Here is a 19169-nt window from a genome sequence, read left to right as displayed (position 1 = left end):
TCCCACAAACAATGTCCTGGTTCCTCTGGATACTCCACAGACCTCACTGCCAACAGTTTTCTTTGGAACTCCTTTCTACTGAAGTAGTAGTCCCTATGTAAACTTTTCACAGTGTGGTCTGTGGATTATCCAGAGTAACTGGGTCACTGTTTCTGGAAAGAGAAGGTTTTTTTTGTATTGTTTTTTTTTTACTGATAAGGCTTGCGTTGTTCTATATTTTTGTTATTGTCAGCAAATCCCATTTGGGGGGAATCCATCCCCATTTGCAGTTGGAAACCAGGAATGTATTAGTCCATCTGTCAACACTCTCTGACATCCCTACCCTGTCTTTGCCTCTTAGCCCCAAGCCCATTGGTTCCTGCGTAAATGTTTAAACACATCCTCTCAAATATATAGTTTCATTTTTAGAAAAAGGCTCAGTAATTTCCTAAAACAGATGGACACTGCAGTTTTGTTTTTTTCAAACATTATTCAAACAGGAGGAAATAGTGCATTTGCTGGGGACCATTTTCAGCAGCAGATTAATCCACATTTGGTGCTGTAGTGAGTATTTAGGGCAGCAGAATGGTGTGTGTGTGTGGGACTGGGTAAAAATAAACTGTAAAATAAACAGTGTGAGTGTTCATGGTGATGAAGGAACAAGTCAGCCAGTTCAACAGTTATGGCTCACTGATGTGTTTTTGAGCTCCATGGCATAGAGGAATAAAATATATCAGGAAAAATACAGAATATCATCAGACTTATCCTTAAATGCTGTGAGCACAACAAACAAAATTCCACCCACTTGTTTTAGCATGGAGCCAGAAATCCTGATTTCTCAAAAACACAAAGGTTAGAAAAAGTATTTTTTTTGTAATTTGGGTGAACTTTCCCTTTAAGCAGCATGAAAACAGTATCCTAGTTCAGTTCTGCATTAAATCTTTGAAATCTCGTTTTTATGTCTGCTTAGCTGCCTGAGAAACACAACAAACTGAGAAACTGCAGTCGACTGGAGCCGATTTTGCACCGAATGCCAATTGACCTCCAACAGGAACCACTGTTAAAAAGGCCATTCAGCCCATTAATATTTTCAAAAAACACACAGCTCTCCTAGATGTGGTCATTGGCATCCTGCGGAGCATTACGGCACAACCAGTCATTCATCCATTGACTTCCCTCCTCCTTCTCTGTTTATGTTTCAGCTGATGAGGGCCAGAGACAGCTCAGCATGTGCATTCTGTACCACATCAGCATGGACGACAGATTCAAGTCCATGTTTGCAGACACAGACTGCATAACGCAGGTAAGACTGACTAATGTACAGCGCCAGCAGACCAAGACAGACGCATTAGCATCGGCAGCTAACGGAATCCGGGAATTAATGCATAAGAAACAGAGCGAGAGGGAGGGACGCACGCCACATCTGGAACCAAAAACCACCAGAGGACGGCTGCTCAGTCTTCTCTTGTGCTATGATGACAACTCTGTTTTTTCTCCTTTACTTCTCTTTCCACTGAGTCCTGAAAACAGCCTTTTCGCGATTTCACCCTTCTCTGTGTCCTCACTACATATTAGCCTTGTAATTAGCGATACAAAGTTGGAACATCAGCACAGAAAAGAAACCGCGTTGTGATCTTCCAAATTAAGTTTACAGCTGAAGCTGAAACCGCTTTGGGCGGATTTCTTCCAACTTTCGATCATAACATAACATTTGTAGTTTTTTTTTTTTTTTTTTTTTAGCTCCCTCTTGATTGAGTTGACCCGGTCACTCACTCCTCTCATCATAAGCGATTAGCTATATGTGCGTTGTGTTTGTTTGTTGAGATTGGGTGTAAATGCTGGCCAGATGTGGTCGGGAGAGTTGGCTGTTTGTTCAGAAGGTCATGTCAGCAGCAGATCTGAACCTCGGGGTCCCTCATGGCAGAAAGGACGCTCTGGCTAGCAGCATGACCAGGATGTGACCTCTGACCCTGCCCCAAGGCCTGCTCACTCTCCTCTCACTGCTCTCCTCAGCCTCCCTTTCTCTAAAGTTGTCCATGTATCTCTTGCTCAGAGTAAGTTCACACTAAGCTAAATGTGAAGCGACACCTGTTCTCTCCTTTTTGGCCTTTTTTCCACACAAAGCCCGATTTCTAATAACAAAAACAGTGAAAAAAGGTCTCCAGACTGGATACACATGGAAACACTGGTGTTGTGTTTTAGTATTCGTCAGTAATATCTGTGAGAATTGTGGGGAATTTAATAACATGAGCAGGATTTTACTCTCTACAATTATACACATATTAAACATGTTTTTTAAGGCTGTTTCTGAATATTTTAGACTAAATCAGACTGTTTTAAGGAAAAAAGAAAAAACCGAAATAAAAAGGATCCATTACTCTCCGCCAGTATTCCATACCGTGCCTGGCATCAGACCATGATGTAGAGAGAGAAGAATTTATATAAAGATAAAATTGATATATATACAGTATATATAAATGGGGGAATCTGGATTCCTGACCTCAGTATTTCTACTATCCTGGTAACAGCCCTGCCTGTCATCACTCATTTTAAATGTCAGTGTAGCTGATCACACAGTACAGATGCCAACCTGTATTAATATTGATTCTAACAGGCAGTGAGGTGATCATAAAGTTGTGATTTGATTTGATTGTTACTGTTCATTTGATAAACAGGTAGCACTCTTTGTCTGTACTAATGTATATGTGATGAGAGGGTCAGAATAGAGGGTTGAACCAGCTCAGCCGTATTCCTGTTGATTAGGTGTTAGAGTGTGGACAGAGATCTTCACGAAAAAAACCTGAAAACACTTGAAAGAACTTAATCAGTTTTTGAAAATGGGTGAACATGGTTCCTGTCTCACTGGTTCATTTTCATTTCCTTCTTTTTTTTTTTTCCCCCAACCCTCATTTTCCCCAAAAGCATAGTCCAAGTTCCCACGCCAAAACCCCTTTTGTCCCCTTCTACATGTCCCTCCATCTGTCCTTTTGTTATAATACATCCTTAACAAAATGCCTCACCCCATTTCCCACCTTTTATCCTCTCCCACCTATTTTGTACTTTAAAGACCTCTCTTTTATCACTTTCCCAGGCTGGTGACTGACCCGCCCCTTTCCCTTTCTCCAGCTTTTAATGGGGTCACCGTTTGGTGCTGGATGAGGGGTTTCCAGAGCAGGGATGTCAGGAATGAGTGAGAAGTGGTTACAGAGGTGGAGGTGGAGGTGGGGGCAGGGGTGAGGGTGGAGGTGACTGTTGGTTGGACTGCAGCGTGGCGCTGCGGCCCTGACAGGGCCTCTGGTGGCTGTCTGTGGTAAATAAGCAGAGGCAGGTGCCAGAGAGTCTAGACGGGGCTGATTTGGGGTCCGGGGCCCCTGGTATGTGATACCTAACCCAGGCCCAGCCCAGCCTTTCTCTCCCTCTCTCTGTGATTCCTGACTCCTCACAGGGAAGCAGTGCACCTCTGCCCCCCCCTCGCCACCATCACCCCCAGCTCAAAGCCTTTCCTGTTTAATGTTAAATCAGCGCAGGGGAGACAGACAGACAGACAAGGGGGAGAGGAGGTGGGTTTTTGGGAGGTTTGGAACGACGCTTGCCTTCCCTATATCTGTACGATTCTCTCTCTTTTTAACTCATAAATTCACACTTTTAATCATTTTCTGATTTCTTTTCCTCCCTCCTCACCCTCCCTCCCACATCGATGACTGTCTTGAACAAGACTGGAGGACACTGCAGGGACGCTCTTGTTTTTGAATCTGTGGTCTGTTGAAATGACAAATTACAATCAGGAAAACAAATACACACAGCGAGATGAAATGTCGCCTCGTATTCGGCTTACGCATTACTATCTGTTTGATGGTTGACCAAAAACATCCACCAAAATGACACATGAGTAACGGTCACTCTCCAGGCTTTGTCATCAAGCGGTTGTGATTCACTCCAAGTGTTTTTGGGTTCATCTGTGAAAGATGATAGGCAGGAACAAACTTTCCCAGCACATTACATAAACACGCTGATATATAGTCGTGTTTTTCTCACAAGACGAACACGCGACTACTTACATCGTTATGGATTAGTTTAGCTTCGGCCTCAGTGCTGAATGAACTGGTTAACTGAATTTGGAACCTTTGATTGACAGCTGATGAAGATGGTGTTTGACTGTGGGGAGGAGAAGATGGATGTCGAGCTCATCTCACTCTGCATCAACCTGGCTGCTAACAAGAGCAATGCTAAGGTCATCTGTGAAGGTACGAGCTCCTGAAAAAAGGAAAACACAATATATAGACACATTTAAAGCAACTCTGTTTTTAACTTGTAAAAGTTGCTTTCCTCGCCTCTTTCCTCTGCTGCTTCAGGTAACGGTCTGAAGATGCTGATGAAGCGTGCTGTGAAACTGAAAGATGTTCTGGTGATGAAGATGATCAGGAACCTTTCTCAGCACAATGGACCCACTAAGAGCCTCTTCCTGGTCAGTGCTCAGACCAGTCCTGACAGAATTACTCACAGCACAAGCAATGAGCAATAACTCCATCCTGTTTGCAGAGCATAACGTCAATATTAAGTCATCATAGGATTTTCATAAGTTGTGTCCCGATACACTTTTTTTTTGGAGTCATAACTTAGTCAAACCACAACACATCAACATCTTACAATACACGTATGTTGGAATCAATGCAACTTGCTCTTTCCAGTGATATCTATTAAGATAAAAGACTCCTTATAGCTACAGATCTTGACTTACAATCATCAAATTTATCCAGTGAAAGTTGTCTGTACATACAGTTACAGTGCGAAGAGGAGCTGGTAACAGCTAATGCAGCATGAGCTTTCATGGTATTTGTTCACCTTTTGCTTCACCTTTCACCAGATGACAGACCTCAGGTGAGGCCCGCAGCTAAATGACTGACTAACATTACACTTCCAGTTTACGTCACCTAGGAACATTTCTTATACCCCTGGAACACTGACACTCCTCTGTCAAATGATATGTGAAACTTCTTTTACTTCTGATACTGCTGATCTGTCATCGGTAGTTCAATGATGTATTCAGGTTTGTTTCTGTGAGCGCCGGTTTCTTAAAAACTCACAATGATCAAAGTCGTTCTGTGTAGTCTACTTACGTTCCTCTGTCTGCTGGTAGGATTATGTGGGAGACCTGGCAGGTCAGATCAGTGAGGACGAGGCTGAGGAGTTTGTAATAGAGTGTCTGGGCACGCTGGCCAATCTGACCATCCCTGACCTGGACTGGGCGCTGGTGCTCAAGGAGTACAACCTGGTGCCCTACCTAAAAGACAGACTCAAACCAGGTGTGTGTGACGCACTGGTTGCTCCACTATTTCACTGTCTGTATGTATCAAAATGCTTTTACAAATTCTTTTAAACCCGTGGTATTACTCATAGTGTTACAGTAATGCAGGATAACCCGGCCACATTTCTCTCCTCTACCCCCATTTTAAACCTAAAGGACAGGTCTCTCCAATGCCCCTGTCGTAACCTCTGACTATTCTCCCCGAATCACACTATCAGTGAAGTGTCACTGGACATGGATGATACGAGGACAGAGAGCAGTCATTAGGGTCAGGGCCTTATCTTTTACCTTTCATGACCACTGACCTCCTAACCCCGGCTCTTCCTTTTTTGTCTTTATCAAAGCAAAATTGAAAGTCCATTCTAATATTTTTAGGTTATTTGATTGACATTGCCTGGAAAGACAAAAAATATAGAACAATGAAGAAGAACAATGAAGGGAAACATGACATGAGATTTAATCAGTCTATATAGTAGTTTGCAGAGCCACTAGAAGACCCTACTTTTAAAATGTATTTCACTCTTACACACAGTAGTTTGTTTTTAATATCATTGCATATCCTGTGAGAAAAAGAGGTAGAGAGACTCATTGTTGTTAAGCAATGGGATTAATAGAGTTCCTTTGACATTCTTAGTGGAAATAGAGGTCTTAACACTAAAGTCCCAGTCAGCCCGGGTCCAAATGATATTTTCTCTAATCAGGTCTGGTATGGTTCTGTCGTATTGCTGCAGATCTGTCTGGTCTGTGTGTCAATATGTCTAATGCCAGAGTGGATCCAAGAAAACTCTGTCAGCTCTTATCATTTCTGGGTGTGACTGTCCTTGGGTCCCATAGTTTTCCAGACTTTTTTTCCATTAAGACACGCGGCAGGACGCGGCAGATGTATACGCACACAGTCCCAGAACATGGATGTTGTCCAAATGAGGTTTCTTTGCCAGTGCAGTCCTCCACTCGTATTGTACTTTTCCCTGATGTCAGGTTCTGCTGAGGATGACCTCATTCTGGAGGTGGTGATCATGATCGGCACTGTGTCCATGGATGACTCGTGTGCAGCCCTGCTGGCCAAGTCTGGCATCATTCCTGCTCTCATTGAGCTGCTCAACGGTAAGAACCTGTACGTCAGTATTTCAAAAGCTCTGAGTTAGAAAGCAAAAGTTACAGCCCGATTTTATAGTAAAATAGACAGAAGAGAAGACATGAAGAATTGTTTGTGAATATAAATGCTCTCTGAGCAGCATTTTAGTTTGTATTTTGCATGTCTGTTGTCACGTGACCCACATCCTCACTGTTTCTAAAGTGAAGTGGTTGTGGTTGTGTTGCTGCCCTGCTGTATTCTATTCTACATTTCTTTTTGGATTTAGAAAATAATATGTACATTCACTTTATTATGTTCGTTACAACAGTGGTTCTTTACCCTTCTCGGGAGAAAATGTAGTAATTCACTTGAATGGGAGAGTGTATGTCTTGTGTATGGTCTCAGACTATTGAACCCCACTGTACACGAGCAGATGCTGACTCTCAGCAGTGTGAGGAGTTCTGGTTCCTACTTTGCCTGCCACAGATGCTGGAAATCCAGCTATTACATATTGTCTCTGGCAGTCATCCAGAATTCATACGACCATAGTTACACAAATAACTGTGTCTGGAGTTGTAATTTGAAAAGAGACTAAGAGATCAAGGGCGTGTAACTGGCAGAAGTTGGGTCCGATGATATAACTGAGTCACTTTTCACAGCAAGTGGTTGAAAAATGTATTTTTTGAAGATCAGACAGGGGTGTATTCAAACTAAAATGGGATGTTAAGTTGCTTTTTAATTATTCTTATAACTGATAGCGGTGATGGCTAAACTATGAAAATATGACCCAAGTTGTTTAAAAAAACAAAACAAAAAACCAACTGCCTCGCTCTTTACAGTTTTGTTATACTGAATAGTTTTTTTGCTGTTTCTCTCAACCTGTTTCCATCTCAGCCGAACAGGAGGACGATGAGTTTGTGTGTCAGATTGTCTACGTCTTCTACCAGATGGTTTTCCACAAAGCCACGAGAGACGTCATCATCAAAGACACACGTATCCTTGTGCTCACAGGCGAAGTGCTGTAGACGTTTCCTCCTCTTTTCACAACCCATCAGATGAGATTCAGTTTGAAAGATGGGAGACCGATGTTATGAGCAGCTTCCGCCCGTCATCATGGTGACACCAGCTGTATATAGCTGCAGAGTTATTCTCTGGTTCTCTCCAGAATCCCTCTATATTCAGTCTGTAGTGTATGTCCCTTTGGTAACTCATAGTCCTGCCCTGGATGTATCTTTCATCACTGCTTACTTCCATTTGCATTTCCATGGCAACCTTTTTAACATCTTGATTTCGGGGTTTTTTTTTTTTACCCTCTGGGTATCCCGAGCTGCCTGTAATTGCACTCAGTTGTGGTTAGTGGCAACTTGTGTCAAATTACAAACGTGCTCTCTGCCAGCATGTTCTGATTAATGTTTTTCTTTCTGCGGGAAGAATATAACGGGAATCTCTGATTTAAGCACTGCTGTGGGAGGGAGAGGCAGAAAGTTCTTCACTTTATAACAGGAAATGTAGAAAGTTGTTCTCTCAGCCATGGGACACCTGTCTCTTGTCTCAGTCTTTAAATGACAGCAGGGGCAGTCGTTCCTCCCCACAGTGCCACCACGTATCCATCTCCCCCCTTCGATTAAATTAGGAGGGACTGATTATTGATTGACTTGAAGGCGGCTCTGAAACGTCTGAGGATAAAATGTTTTCTTTCCTTGAATCCTAATCCCAGAGGCCCCCGCTTACCTCATCGACCTCATGCACGATAACAACGCAGAGATCCGCAAAGTCTGCGACAACACGCTGGACATCATCGCTGTGAGTATCTAGATACCCTCATGAGCAACATTTTACCACTGTTGCCTAAAGAGCTAAGATGTCCGGCTGTAGAAATGAAGGTGGTATTCACGTTTCCATTTTTGAAGTTGAATTTAAGGCTAGGTTGCAAGGAGTGGTTAACTTAACGTTTTCATGTCAAAGAACTGTTGTATGTCAGTTTAAAAGTCATTTCTCCAAGTTGACTTACAACAGTTTTTAACCTGCATCAGTCTGATCCACACTGACGCTCAGCGTCGACGAGCGCAACACTAGACGTAGTTGAATAACTAAAAAATCGGATACGTCAGCACCGATTCGAAGCTCTCAAACTAGACTACAAAGGTACAAATTACATAGACTACCAAAAAAAAAATGACGTAAGAAATTTCCAGATTTTACAAAAGACCTACGTGATCATAGTTTTAATGGGACAGGTTTTATAGAAAGGTGGGGGCATGGCCAGATTAAACTGCAAAGGGCCCCCAGTACAAAGATGTTCCTCCCACTCTGTGCAGTTCAAGCAAGCAAACTTTCTTTACACAGCACTTATCAAAACTGGAGTTGCAAAGTGTGTACTCACCCCTAAAATCATACTGCTCTAAGTCATAAAAGGTTCAGATTTTCATTCAAATTACTGAAAGACGGCTCACAGGTAAGAGATTCAAAGCTCATTTTCATACAAACATTAAACGTTTTGACCTTGGCAGTTTCATAGTGATCCTCTCATCCAGTCAAAGACCCTCACCTTTTCCTGATGGGCCAGAGTCAAATCTGACTTCAGCGCTTAACTGACAGACGAATTCCTGAGTCGCTTTTTGACTGACAGGTGTGGTCAGCTGGCAGTCAGGGTGTGATCCCTGCCAGACCTCAGATCAGCGTAATTAGCTGTAAATTATAGCCAAGCAGTGTAGTGGGGCAAAGGAAGTGTTTCATTGAAATTATCAGTGAGACCTATTAAGCTGTGAACCACATGAAAGGCTGCCGGTGGGATCTGGAGTGTGTCGGTGGCTGGACAGCAGAGGTGAGAGAGAAAGCAGAGCTGTGGACACACACACACACACACACACACACACACAATCATTACTCCTTGGCTGTGCGAGATCTTTTTGGCAGCACAAACCATAACTGTGCAGTCTTCAAATGTTCGCCTTTGATCATTGTGGCCCTGCTCACGTACAAACACACACGTGACTTCAGGAGGAACTTTGTAGATTCTCCAAGTGGGACAGAGGCCTAATTCACAGTGATATTATTAGCCTGTCCACGTTTCCAGAGGAATATGTTGAAAAGATCCGAAATCTGTTGTGCACCCCCTCACCCCTGTTATGATGAGCTCATTCTGTCATGAGCTCAGCTGCTAATAACTCATTAGTTATATTAAACTAATTTAAGACCTAAATTGCTCAGTCAGAATCTGAGTCATGATGCTGTTTATAGCAGCTGATGAATCAGTCTGGTGGCCAAATCTGTCACTGCCACTCCAGCATGGAGGGGGTGGTGAAGAGGGTGTAGGTGTCAGTGCGATGGTCAATAGGCCCGTTTGAGTCCGGGGGCCTTGGGTGGCTGTCAGGGCCCACGGGTCTCTGCTTTGCGTCTGAATGATTAATCTTTCAGGCCGGGGCATCGCAGTCTCAAAGGCCGCCTTTATCGCTCCCCCTCCAGCCCCTGCAGAGAAAAGAAAACACAACTCTGCGGTCGTCTTCCTCCGAGACACGAACGCGAACAGCAGAGCCGTCCGGCTGGAGGTTTCTATTAGCTGTAGTGAAGAGGAGGGAGGCGACACACAGTCATGCACTCATGTACCTGCACACATAGTTCCGCTCCGTTTCTGTTTGTCTGTCACAATATTCTACAATTCTGTCTTTCTTTAACAAATACTGGAAGCTCTGTCCTTCTCTGCTAAGATGGATCAATATGGCCTGTCAGCAGGAACAGAGGACGTGTTTCCCTCTGCCACCTCAGACTGGAAGTTTCTTACTATCAAACCAGATGCCTCCTTTTTCAAGGAGGTTTCATCACATCTCATTATTTCTGTTTCACGTTGAGAAACCCACATGAATGGGATACATTTTTCCAGAGCATAGCACTGAAAACGTCTTTTGTTTCCTGACTGATGTGTGTGCACATGCACCAGCTACCACCTCACCCAACGGTGGGATTAGAAAATTCCTTCGCAATGTACGATAACATCTCTTGTTATAATGTCATTTCCAAATGCCACTAGCTATTAAATTTGAACATCGACATCACCAATTTCACCAGGATTGTCTACAAAAACAAAAACTGTAATTAACAGTAATGTAGCGAGTGTTGATTAGCCAGTTTATGTCACCATCTTAACCTTTTTAAATTCATTATAAACCTACAAAGTGGCCTCTCTCTTTTGTATTAATATGGATAAGGCTGCTTGGCTAACTGCTTCTTTCGCAAGGTACCTGAGTGGAAACACTAGAAATTCAAAAAAAGCTGAAAATATCGGAGAAAAGATTTTGTGCTTGCTTGGATGGAAAAATTGTTGTATAGAAAAAGAGAAGATGCTGTAAAGACTGATGGAAACACATTTTTCAAATACGCAGTAATCAAATGAGTTGATATCCAGATCGGAAGAGTGTATCAAGTCAATAGCCATGTTTCACTGAACCAGTAGCTGCTGAGCTCCTGAAGTCACAATAGATAAGTCCGTCTGTGTAGTGCTCAAAATACAAATGAATCTGCAGCTGTTTCAGTTGTTCTGTTACTTGCTGTAGATTTTGCAGTGATCTCTAGACGGTTTTCTGTGGTTTGCTTCCGCCACTCAAGCCTCTCTTCCCTCCCCCCGTCCTCAGGAATATGACGAGGAGTGGGGCAAGAAGATCCAGAGTGAGAAGTTCCGATGGTACAACGGTCAGTGGTTGGAGATGGTGGAGAACCGTCAGATGGACGAGGCAGGAGAACCCTTCCTGTACGGGGAGGATGGAGAATCCTTCATAGGGAATGGAGACATCCTGGAGAGACCTGACCTGTTCTACAGTGCAGGTACTGAGGCTTTAAGGCCAAGGTTACGTGCAACATGGGGGATACGTAAACTCTACGGATTAAAGGTTCAGTTCATCCAGATTTATGAACAGCAAATACTTCCACCTTCCTCAAGTGGTATCTAGCTGTGCAGGTACAGAAAAAGGAAATGATAAAATGTAGCAGGCAAACTCTTAAAAGTTTCTAGTGGCAGTACAGTGTATCCCAGCCAGGGTGTGAAATCTTTGCTTTTACTTGAGCTTAGTTCTCACTGCTATCAGCAGGTGTAGGTTGATAACAATCAGTTTGCTAATGATGACTTTTTTCCCAAGTCTTTGTGTTTGCATTGTTCCGTGCAGATGGGCTCATCGGAGCAGACGGTGCCATCAGTCCTGAGTTCTACACCGACTTGCAGAACGGAGAGCTGGGACAGACTGGATACCTGAGCAGGTACTGAGGGCTCCCTTCGCACCCTCCCGCACTAGGAGTGGGGTTCGATGAATACTGTCTATCACATCTTCTTTGGCTTAGCTTTCCAATGTTAAATCCAAGTTGCAAATGACTAAAATTCAGCTTCTGCTGGCTGAGAGGAGAGAAACAGGACAGTTTTACCTGGCAGAGTAATTAATGTTCACAGCCTGTAGATCCAACCCGAAAATGAGATAAGCAGCAGAAGATATGAAATGTTCGTTAAATATGTATCTGACACATTGAAATAACAGCTGTAGTCCACTAACTTTTGCACATCTTATTTTTCACGAGCCCCTTGATCCTAATGCAAAAGGTCCTGATTCACAACTATTGAACTGAAAAGGTTCAAGTTTAACTGGGAGATTCCACCTCCTACTATTACTACCACATAGTAGGTTGTAGTTGATAAAGACGAGTAAGCATACATATTTAACATGGCTTTTGATGGCTGCCTCTCCTCATATTTATAGTATTAACACCCCATAGTTCAAAAGTTATACAACTGAAGCCCAAAAAGAAGGGTACTGTTTGATTATCAGCTAACAGGAAATCTATACCTGCAGTGCATTTAAGCAGATTTCCACGCCCTTGCTGGTAAGTGACAAACGACATGTTGGATGCTTTCATCTTTAACAAATGATCTTTTGCTGAGTGCAGAACTGGCTTACAGTACAATAGCCAGACAAGAGCCAAGGCTAATTTTGGTCTTCTGGCAAATTAGTTTTATAACCGTCATTAGCTATAGCTGATAAAATTTGCTGCCAGAGACATTTGTCATATCAACCAGACCAAAGTCAGCACTGGCTAAAAATAAGAAGCTGCTAGTTATTAAATGTTCTGTTCATTGCTCTCCACTAATAAAAAAGATTGTTGACAGAATAATTTTAGTTAATTTAAAATACTTAATTGCCTTTTAAGGGGCAGTTTGGGCTGCTCGTTTACAAACATAAAAACACTAATATCTAAAAATACAAAACAGTGTTAAGATCAGAAGAGAAAAAAATCAATTACACGAGGGGTAACTGCAGTAGCCAGTCTGTTGCTGCCTAACAGTGCCCAACGCCTCAACAGCAAATTATTTCTATGTGTTTATCAATTTATACACAGAGGACACATTTTCCTGTTCACAAGTCCTGTGGCTTTTGGAAATAAAACCAAATACCTTAGACATTTGTTAGCCTCTGAGCTCTGTGAATCCGGGAACAAATTGAAAACCACTATCTGAGCCCAACCCAACCATGCAAGCAACACCTACACACCCAGACAAAAAAACTACACCCTGTGTGTCTGGAACACGATTGTGAATGTGAGTATGCGGTGAAGGCTGTCAGCAGGGCAGGTTGTCTTTGTCCAGGAACACAGGCTGTGTCAGAGAGGAAACACCAAACTGTGAGTGTTTACCTTCAGCTCTCGGTGTCTCAGTCGGCTCGTCCACCAGCCAGCGCTGCCCTCAACGTGTTGTTATTCTGAATCGCTATTCGCTGATCTGTGTTATTGAACCAGGCTGGGCCTGAGTCAACAACCCTTGCCAGTCCCAGAAGGCATCGCTCCACCCTCAACAGCAATACTCCAGCTTTGAGAACAAACACCCTCTGGCTGTCTCTGTTTCTTTCTCTTTTAGTCCCCATGCTTCTCTCTCTCTCATTCCTCTGTGGCTCCAGTATATCAGCTACTTTAGTCCCAGTATGCCGCTGACATTCCACAGCGAAACATGAAACTGAAGCCAGGGAATTAAAAATCAATCCTGTTATCGCTAAAATGGACTTTGAGCCTCTGTATCCATTTTTAGTGCCAATATCACGAGGCAACTAATACAATACGCTGCTGAGATGATGAATAGTTGGGGAAATAGAGAGTATATTGTGAGTAATTTGTCTTATTTATTATCAAACCTCTCCTTGCGTGCGATTAAGCTCTTGTCGATATGACCCCCCCCCCAGGAGGAATGTGTAGCTTGGCAGCTCTTGAGAGGCTGAATGTGACTGGTTGAACGCACAACACAGTCGGTCCAAGGAGAGGACAGGGACTTGGAAAGAGCCAGAGAGAGAAATCCCAATCTGTGTTCCCTTCACTCTTTTCTTTATTGTCTGTTTTTGCTCTTTTTCTTTCTCTTTTTCTGTCACTCTCCTTCTCTCTCTCTAGGCTTTGTAACTGATACCCTTTAAATATACTGCGAGTGCCCGGGGAATTGGCGTCTGTGAGACTGTTTTAATTTGGCCGCTGTACTCTGAGTGATCCAGGTTAACACAATAATCAAAACCAGCTCCGCCGCTTATTTTAAACTATGTGTGAAACACGGTGTGAATGGGGCCTTTTTAAAATGGACTCAATACTGTAAAATCCCTGTGATTTGTAGGGATATTATAATGAGCTGCTTTATACCATCTGTATAAAACATAGAGCCCAAGTGATATACTGGTCATAACAGTATCAAGGTAGGTATCTAATTCACAAAAACACATCCCTTTCTGGTTATTATATCCAGAAACAGTTTCTCGATTGATTTTCTACAAAATTTACTATATTATGGTATATGTTTATCGATATTGTGATATAAAATTATATATGGAAAGGTTATATATGTATTGACCACTCTTAATTTCAGGTGTTAATTGATGAGAAATTGCTTTATGTCAGCACTAAAAGACGTACTGCTGATAAATGAAGGATAAAATCATACATTAAAATGAATTAGTCATTGATGACAGGTTATTTTAACCATCAAAAATTCATCTAATTTAAACCAGTTTAAAAGTCCAATTTAGTTTTATATGCTACATTTTGAAATATCTGTGCAGTTGTCTTTGATACTAATTTGATGACCAGCTAAGTTTAAGCTAGTGGTAACTAGACCGAAATGATGGGCCGAAGTAAAAATCCTGAGCTGTGAGGGTTGTCCCGCTATCAGCCATCTCAGCGTCTGATATCTTGAAACCCTTCACGGTTTAAATTAATCTTAACAGTTAAATTTCAGTTAACCACGAGATCCATCAGTCTCCAGACAAACTCATATTTACCACTGACTCCTGCCCCAATTTTGACACCAGACACTCAGTTTAACAAGACTGAGTCAACAGCCATACGGTGGTTCTCTGCGCTAAATGCTAACATCAGCATGCTAACATGTTCACAGTGACAAAGCTTGCATGTTCATGTTTAGCAGGTATAAAGTTTACCATCTTATTTTAGGGTGTTAGCATGCTAACATTTGCTAATCAGCAGTCAACACAAAGTACAGCTGAGGCTGATGTGTATGTCAGTAGTCCTGCAGGAATTTGATCATAAACCAAAAAACTGGAAAAATTAAAAATTGGATCTGATGATGGCACTAGATGAAAAGCCGTGACCATGAATGTCTGAACCAAATTTCATGGCAATCCATATAATGCTTGTGAAGATATTAAAATATTATATAAAATATTATGTAATATTACGTTAAAGAAATATTATATTTCAATTAAAAAGCAAAAATGTCAACCTTATGGTCAATATTCACTGAGATATCGACATCAGATTTTTGAAAAGCTCTTAAATGTCGACTTTGGTGTCGTCCTAAAAACTCAAGTATGGGCCAGGCTCTGATTAAATGTTTGACAGTGCTGTAGTCGGGCACCAAGAGGTGTCCAGTAGAAAGAGGCATGACAGGCAGGCAGGCAGACAGGCGGACAGGCAGACAGGCAGACAGACAGTGTGTGACTGGAGGACTGTCAACACAAACACACCAACAGGAGAAACAATGAGCGCTTTGAGAGGCTGTCAGGATGTGACGGGGCGAAGTGAGGCAAAAATAAAGGAGGAGAAGGAAAAGCAGAAAGCCGTCGCAATCAGGTGAGACGTGGAGATACGCGGGGGGGGCAGCGAGGGCGAGACCTGGTTCTTTACCAGGGCCGGCGTGTTGGTTAGCTGTAACATGAGAAGTGACAGCGGGAAGAGATCAAAGCGGGGCCAGGCCAGGGCCCTGGAAGACGCAGATGCAGGGGGGCGAAGGGTCACGCCGAAGGAGGAAAAGGGCCTGATTCCCTTTCCTGTTCACTACCGAGGAATGTTCTCTGCGGGATGGGACGTGTCCCCTCCTCAGCCCGCTGCCTCCTGCAGCAGCTCCTCTGGGAACAAACTGGCATTTGTGGGAACACTGGGCCCCTTTGTCTTAATGACCCCCGACTACCTCCTCATTTTGTCAGCGTGTCACAACACACACTGACACACAAAGTGAATAAGGTGGCAGACAGGTTGATTTGCATGTTTCATAATGAGAAATATCACAGCTGACGGCAGCTGTGTCGGGCGCCGTTTCTGGTCTTCAGACCTGCAGGGCTTAAAAAATATTTCAAACACGTCCTGTAAAAGTTACCTGGGACACCACTCATTATACTGAGCAGGTACATGAACAGAAACATACCAGAAAGTATCAGTTACCCTGTGGAAAAAAATCACATGCAGCTGTTTTTCAAAACATGGTAATTCCCAAGTTGTAAGACGGGGGATTTTTAAAAGATTTAACAGCTAGTGCCAGTATGATACCTGAGGTTTGGTAGCGGTGCCAAAAGCATAAGCAGCCAAAATGTTGATTTAAGTAGGGAACTGATGAGGATCTGATCAAAGAACAAGTAAACAAGATTCTGAATCTGACCAGATACACGATGACAGCTTTCAGTACTTGACAGGTTTCCGTATGCAGTGCCATGGACACGTTTCAGTCCGTTCCAAACCGTTATTGAGGTTGAGAGACAAAGTCTCTCAGTGTTCCCAGGAATAAGAATTGAAAGCATTTCATCTCCTCCATTCCATCGATTCTGCTTCTGAGTATGCGTCTGTTTTTGATTCGATTTATTTCAGATGTAGGTTTTATGACATTAGTTTCATTGCTTGTTGTCATTTGAGATAACTATCATACTGAAGAACATACAAGAAATCACAATATTTTACAGATCAACAAAAAAATGTAGTGGTTCAGAACTAGCTTTACACAGAGTCTGACTAACATCCAAAATAAATACCACATTGGAAAAGTTATAATAGCTTTTCCTATTTAGGGAAAAAGGATTACTGTGCCTGCCTGGCACTAAATATGATATATTATGTTAGATTTCACCAGAGCTAATGGATGAACACCCCTGATACTTGAAGAGATGTAGCACTCACCTGTGGGTTGTCAAAAAAACAAAACATTCCTGGAATTTATTGGCAGTCATTGCCAAATGATGTTAAATCTGGTTGTCCGGTATAGACATCCATTACTTGAAGTTCCTTATGAAATCAAACTCAGAGTGTGTTCCAGTCTCCGGTCAATGTTTGCAGCTAAAGTTGAATTAGCCACTAGTCAGTGAGACAATTGATGATCCGGGGATTAATCTGGACGTCCCCGAGCTAGACGTCCGGACCCTTCCTGAGGCCTGAAGATAAATCTGACAGGTTTATTAGCAGGACAGGGAAGCGGAAAAATCCGTTTTTAGGCTATTCTGTAATCTCTGTTTTTTCATAGTTAGTCTCTTGAAGATTATTCAAATAATATATTCAGAAGGAAGAGTCATGATGTGGTTCAGCTGGTCTCAACCTGTATTCATATGAGACCTGTGACAAGGCATCACATAATTGTGACCTCTTACAACAAAGCCAAGTCCTATGATGCCCTCAGGTTCCCAGGACCTGAGGTGACAGCCTCAAATTGACCTTATGATGGGTTTTTTCATTGATTGATGGCATTTTATAGACTGAACAATTTATCAAAAATATCATTAACACATTTATCATTAAAAAACATCATCATTAGTTCCAGCTTTGGTTACAATAAACCATCATCAGTAGGAAGAGGTGACAGTGACAATGGCAGATAAAGAATGGAACAGACATTGGCCCCTAAACCGTTAAGGGTGTGTTTTCACCATCAGAGCTCTTCTGTCTTAAACTTGTAAAGACTTGTGTGTAAGGACAGTGACTGTGCTGAAAGGACGCATACAAATCCCGTACAGATCCTGGCCGTCCGGGGCCGGTGTGTAACCAGTCAGCCCCAGAAACAGGCAGACATGCGGGCAGGCAGGCGAATGGTGTGACTCAGAGTTCCAGTGTTCCTCCAGCCTCCTTTAGCCTGACTCTCAAATCCCCCCTGACAGCCGTAGCGTGCGGAGAGGAAAAAGACATATTTCTGCCCAAAGAGGAGGGAGAGGAGATGCTGGTGGTTTTTTGTGTGTGTGTGTGTGGGGGGGGGGGGGTCAAAGGCAAAATAGAGAGAAGGAGGAGATGAGGAGGGGAGTAGGGATATGCTGCAAGCTGTGTAAGTGATCGCTGGAAGTGATTTGGCTAAAAACAACACGTCATTATAGGCGCTTGCAGGGGCAAAGCAAACAGCTCGTATTTTAGGAGGCTGAGAGAGGACGACGGGCCAGGCTGCAAAACGCTCCCACTTCCAGAAAAGGAAGATGGGATACGTGGGAGATGTGGTGTCATCCATCAGAGCCCAGTTTATCCATCAACTGCTCCATCCTGATGAGAGGGCCGGGCCGGTCGCTGCAACCCCAAAACCAGACACAGACATCCAGCAGCTGGTCAAAAGATGGAGCGTGAAATCAGCCCCCACCCACTGTATCCACATCCCCATAGTAACTGATTTATACGGTGTAGATACAGGCCTTTTATCATCCCCCTCAACAGGCCCCGGTGGAGGAGGGCGGAGGGCAGTCAGGTCCTCCAGGTTTGGCCGTCAGCCTCCGCCCTCGTCACAGCTTTGTGTTTTGACATCTCTCCGGTCTTTATGGCTTGGCCGCTCTGCTGTTTACCCCTCCAGCCATTAGCAGTCTGTAACTCAGACTCATTGTGGATGTCAAACACCTGCATCTGGGCAGATGAATATTACATTAACTTTTTATGAGCCTTTGTTTTTTGTCCAGTACTGTGGCTGAGTGATTGGTCTGGCCCTGGGTAGGGGGGTTTCCCCGAGAGATGTCTGGTGTCAGAGCTCCACCTAGTGGTGTCTTCTTATACAATTAAGTTTGTTCCTGAATTGTGAACCTGAACGTCCTCCCTTTGTGCATAATATTATGTGGACAACCAGTCATTCCAACCATATGTAACGGCTGAGTCTGTGATTCTGACGCCATGATCTGCTCTTGCAGCCTCCGCTCCTCAAGCGTCAGTCTTTTCAGCAGATTTTGAACCTGCTGCAGGGACCTGCTCCCATTCGGACACCGGAGCATCAGTGAGGTCCAGCACTGATGGCGGTGACGAGGTCCGGCTCGCAGTCGGCGTTCCAGTTCGCCCCTAAGGTGTTGGATGGGGCCTGAGGTCAGAGCTCGGTGCAGACCGGTCAAGTTCTTCCACAGCAAAGTGGAAAAAATCATTTTTTTATGGACCTGACTTTGTTCCTTTCCTGTTTCAACACGACGGTGTCCCCTTGCACAAACACAAACTGTTGACATAAAGTTGGAGGAACACTGTCTAAAATATCATTGTGTGCTGGAGCATTAAGAGCTCTCTTTGTTGGAACTAAAAGGCCCAAACCAGGAAAAACAGACCAGAACAAAAGTACACAAAAGTATGTGGACAAGG

The 19169-nt window shown here is 43.3% G+C and overlaps 1 protein-coding gene across 1 annotated transcript in view; it reads left to right on the top strand.

Moving 5' to 3' along the window:
• The window catches only part of kifap3a (kinesin-associated protein 3a), a 36591-nt gene that overhangs the window by 14985 nt on the left and 2437 nt on the right, over nt 1-19169 (top strand). The window contains exons 11-19 of the mRNA XM_040127753.1: nt 1182-1282; nt 4115-4223; nt 4332-4444; nt 5117-5282; nt 6263-6388; nt 7254-7352; nt 8077-8162; nt 10988-11177; nt 11516-11606. Coding sequence (XP_039983687.1) covers nt 1182-1282; nt 4115-4223; nt 4332-4444; nt 5117-5282; nt 6263-6388; nt 7254-7352; nt 8077-8162; nt 10988-11177; nt 11516-11606 — 1081 coding nt within the window. The remainder of the gene's footprint in view (nt 1-1181; nt 1283-4114; nt 4224-4331; nt 4445-5116; nt 5283-6262; nt 6389-7253; nt 7353-8076; nt 8163-10987; nt 11178-11515; nt 11607-19169) is intronic.

Source organism: Xiphias gladius, chromosome 6 (assembly GCF_016859285.1).
Source record: "Xiphias gladius isolate SHS-SW01 ecotype Sanya breed wild chromosome 6, ASM1685928v1, whole genome shotgun sequence".
Classification (NCBI taxonomy): domain Eukaryota; kingdom Metazoa; phylum Chordata; class Actinopteri; order Istiophoriformes; family Xiphiidae; genus Xiphias; species Xiphias gladius.
The sequence above is the reverse complement of the archived record's forward strand: the minus strand, read 5'-3'. Positions and strand labels throughout refer to the sequence as shown.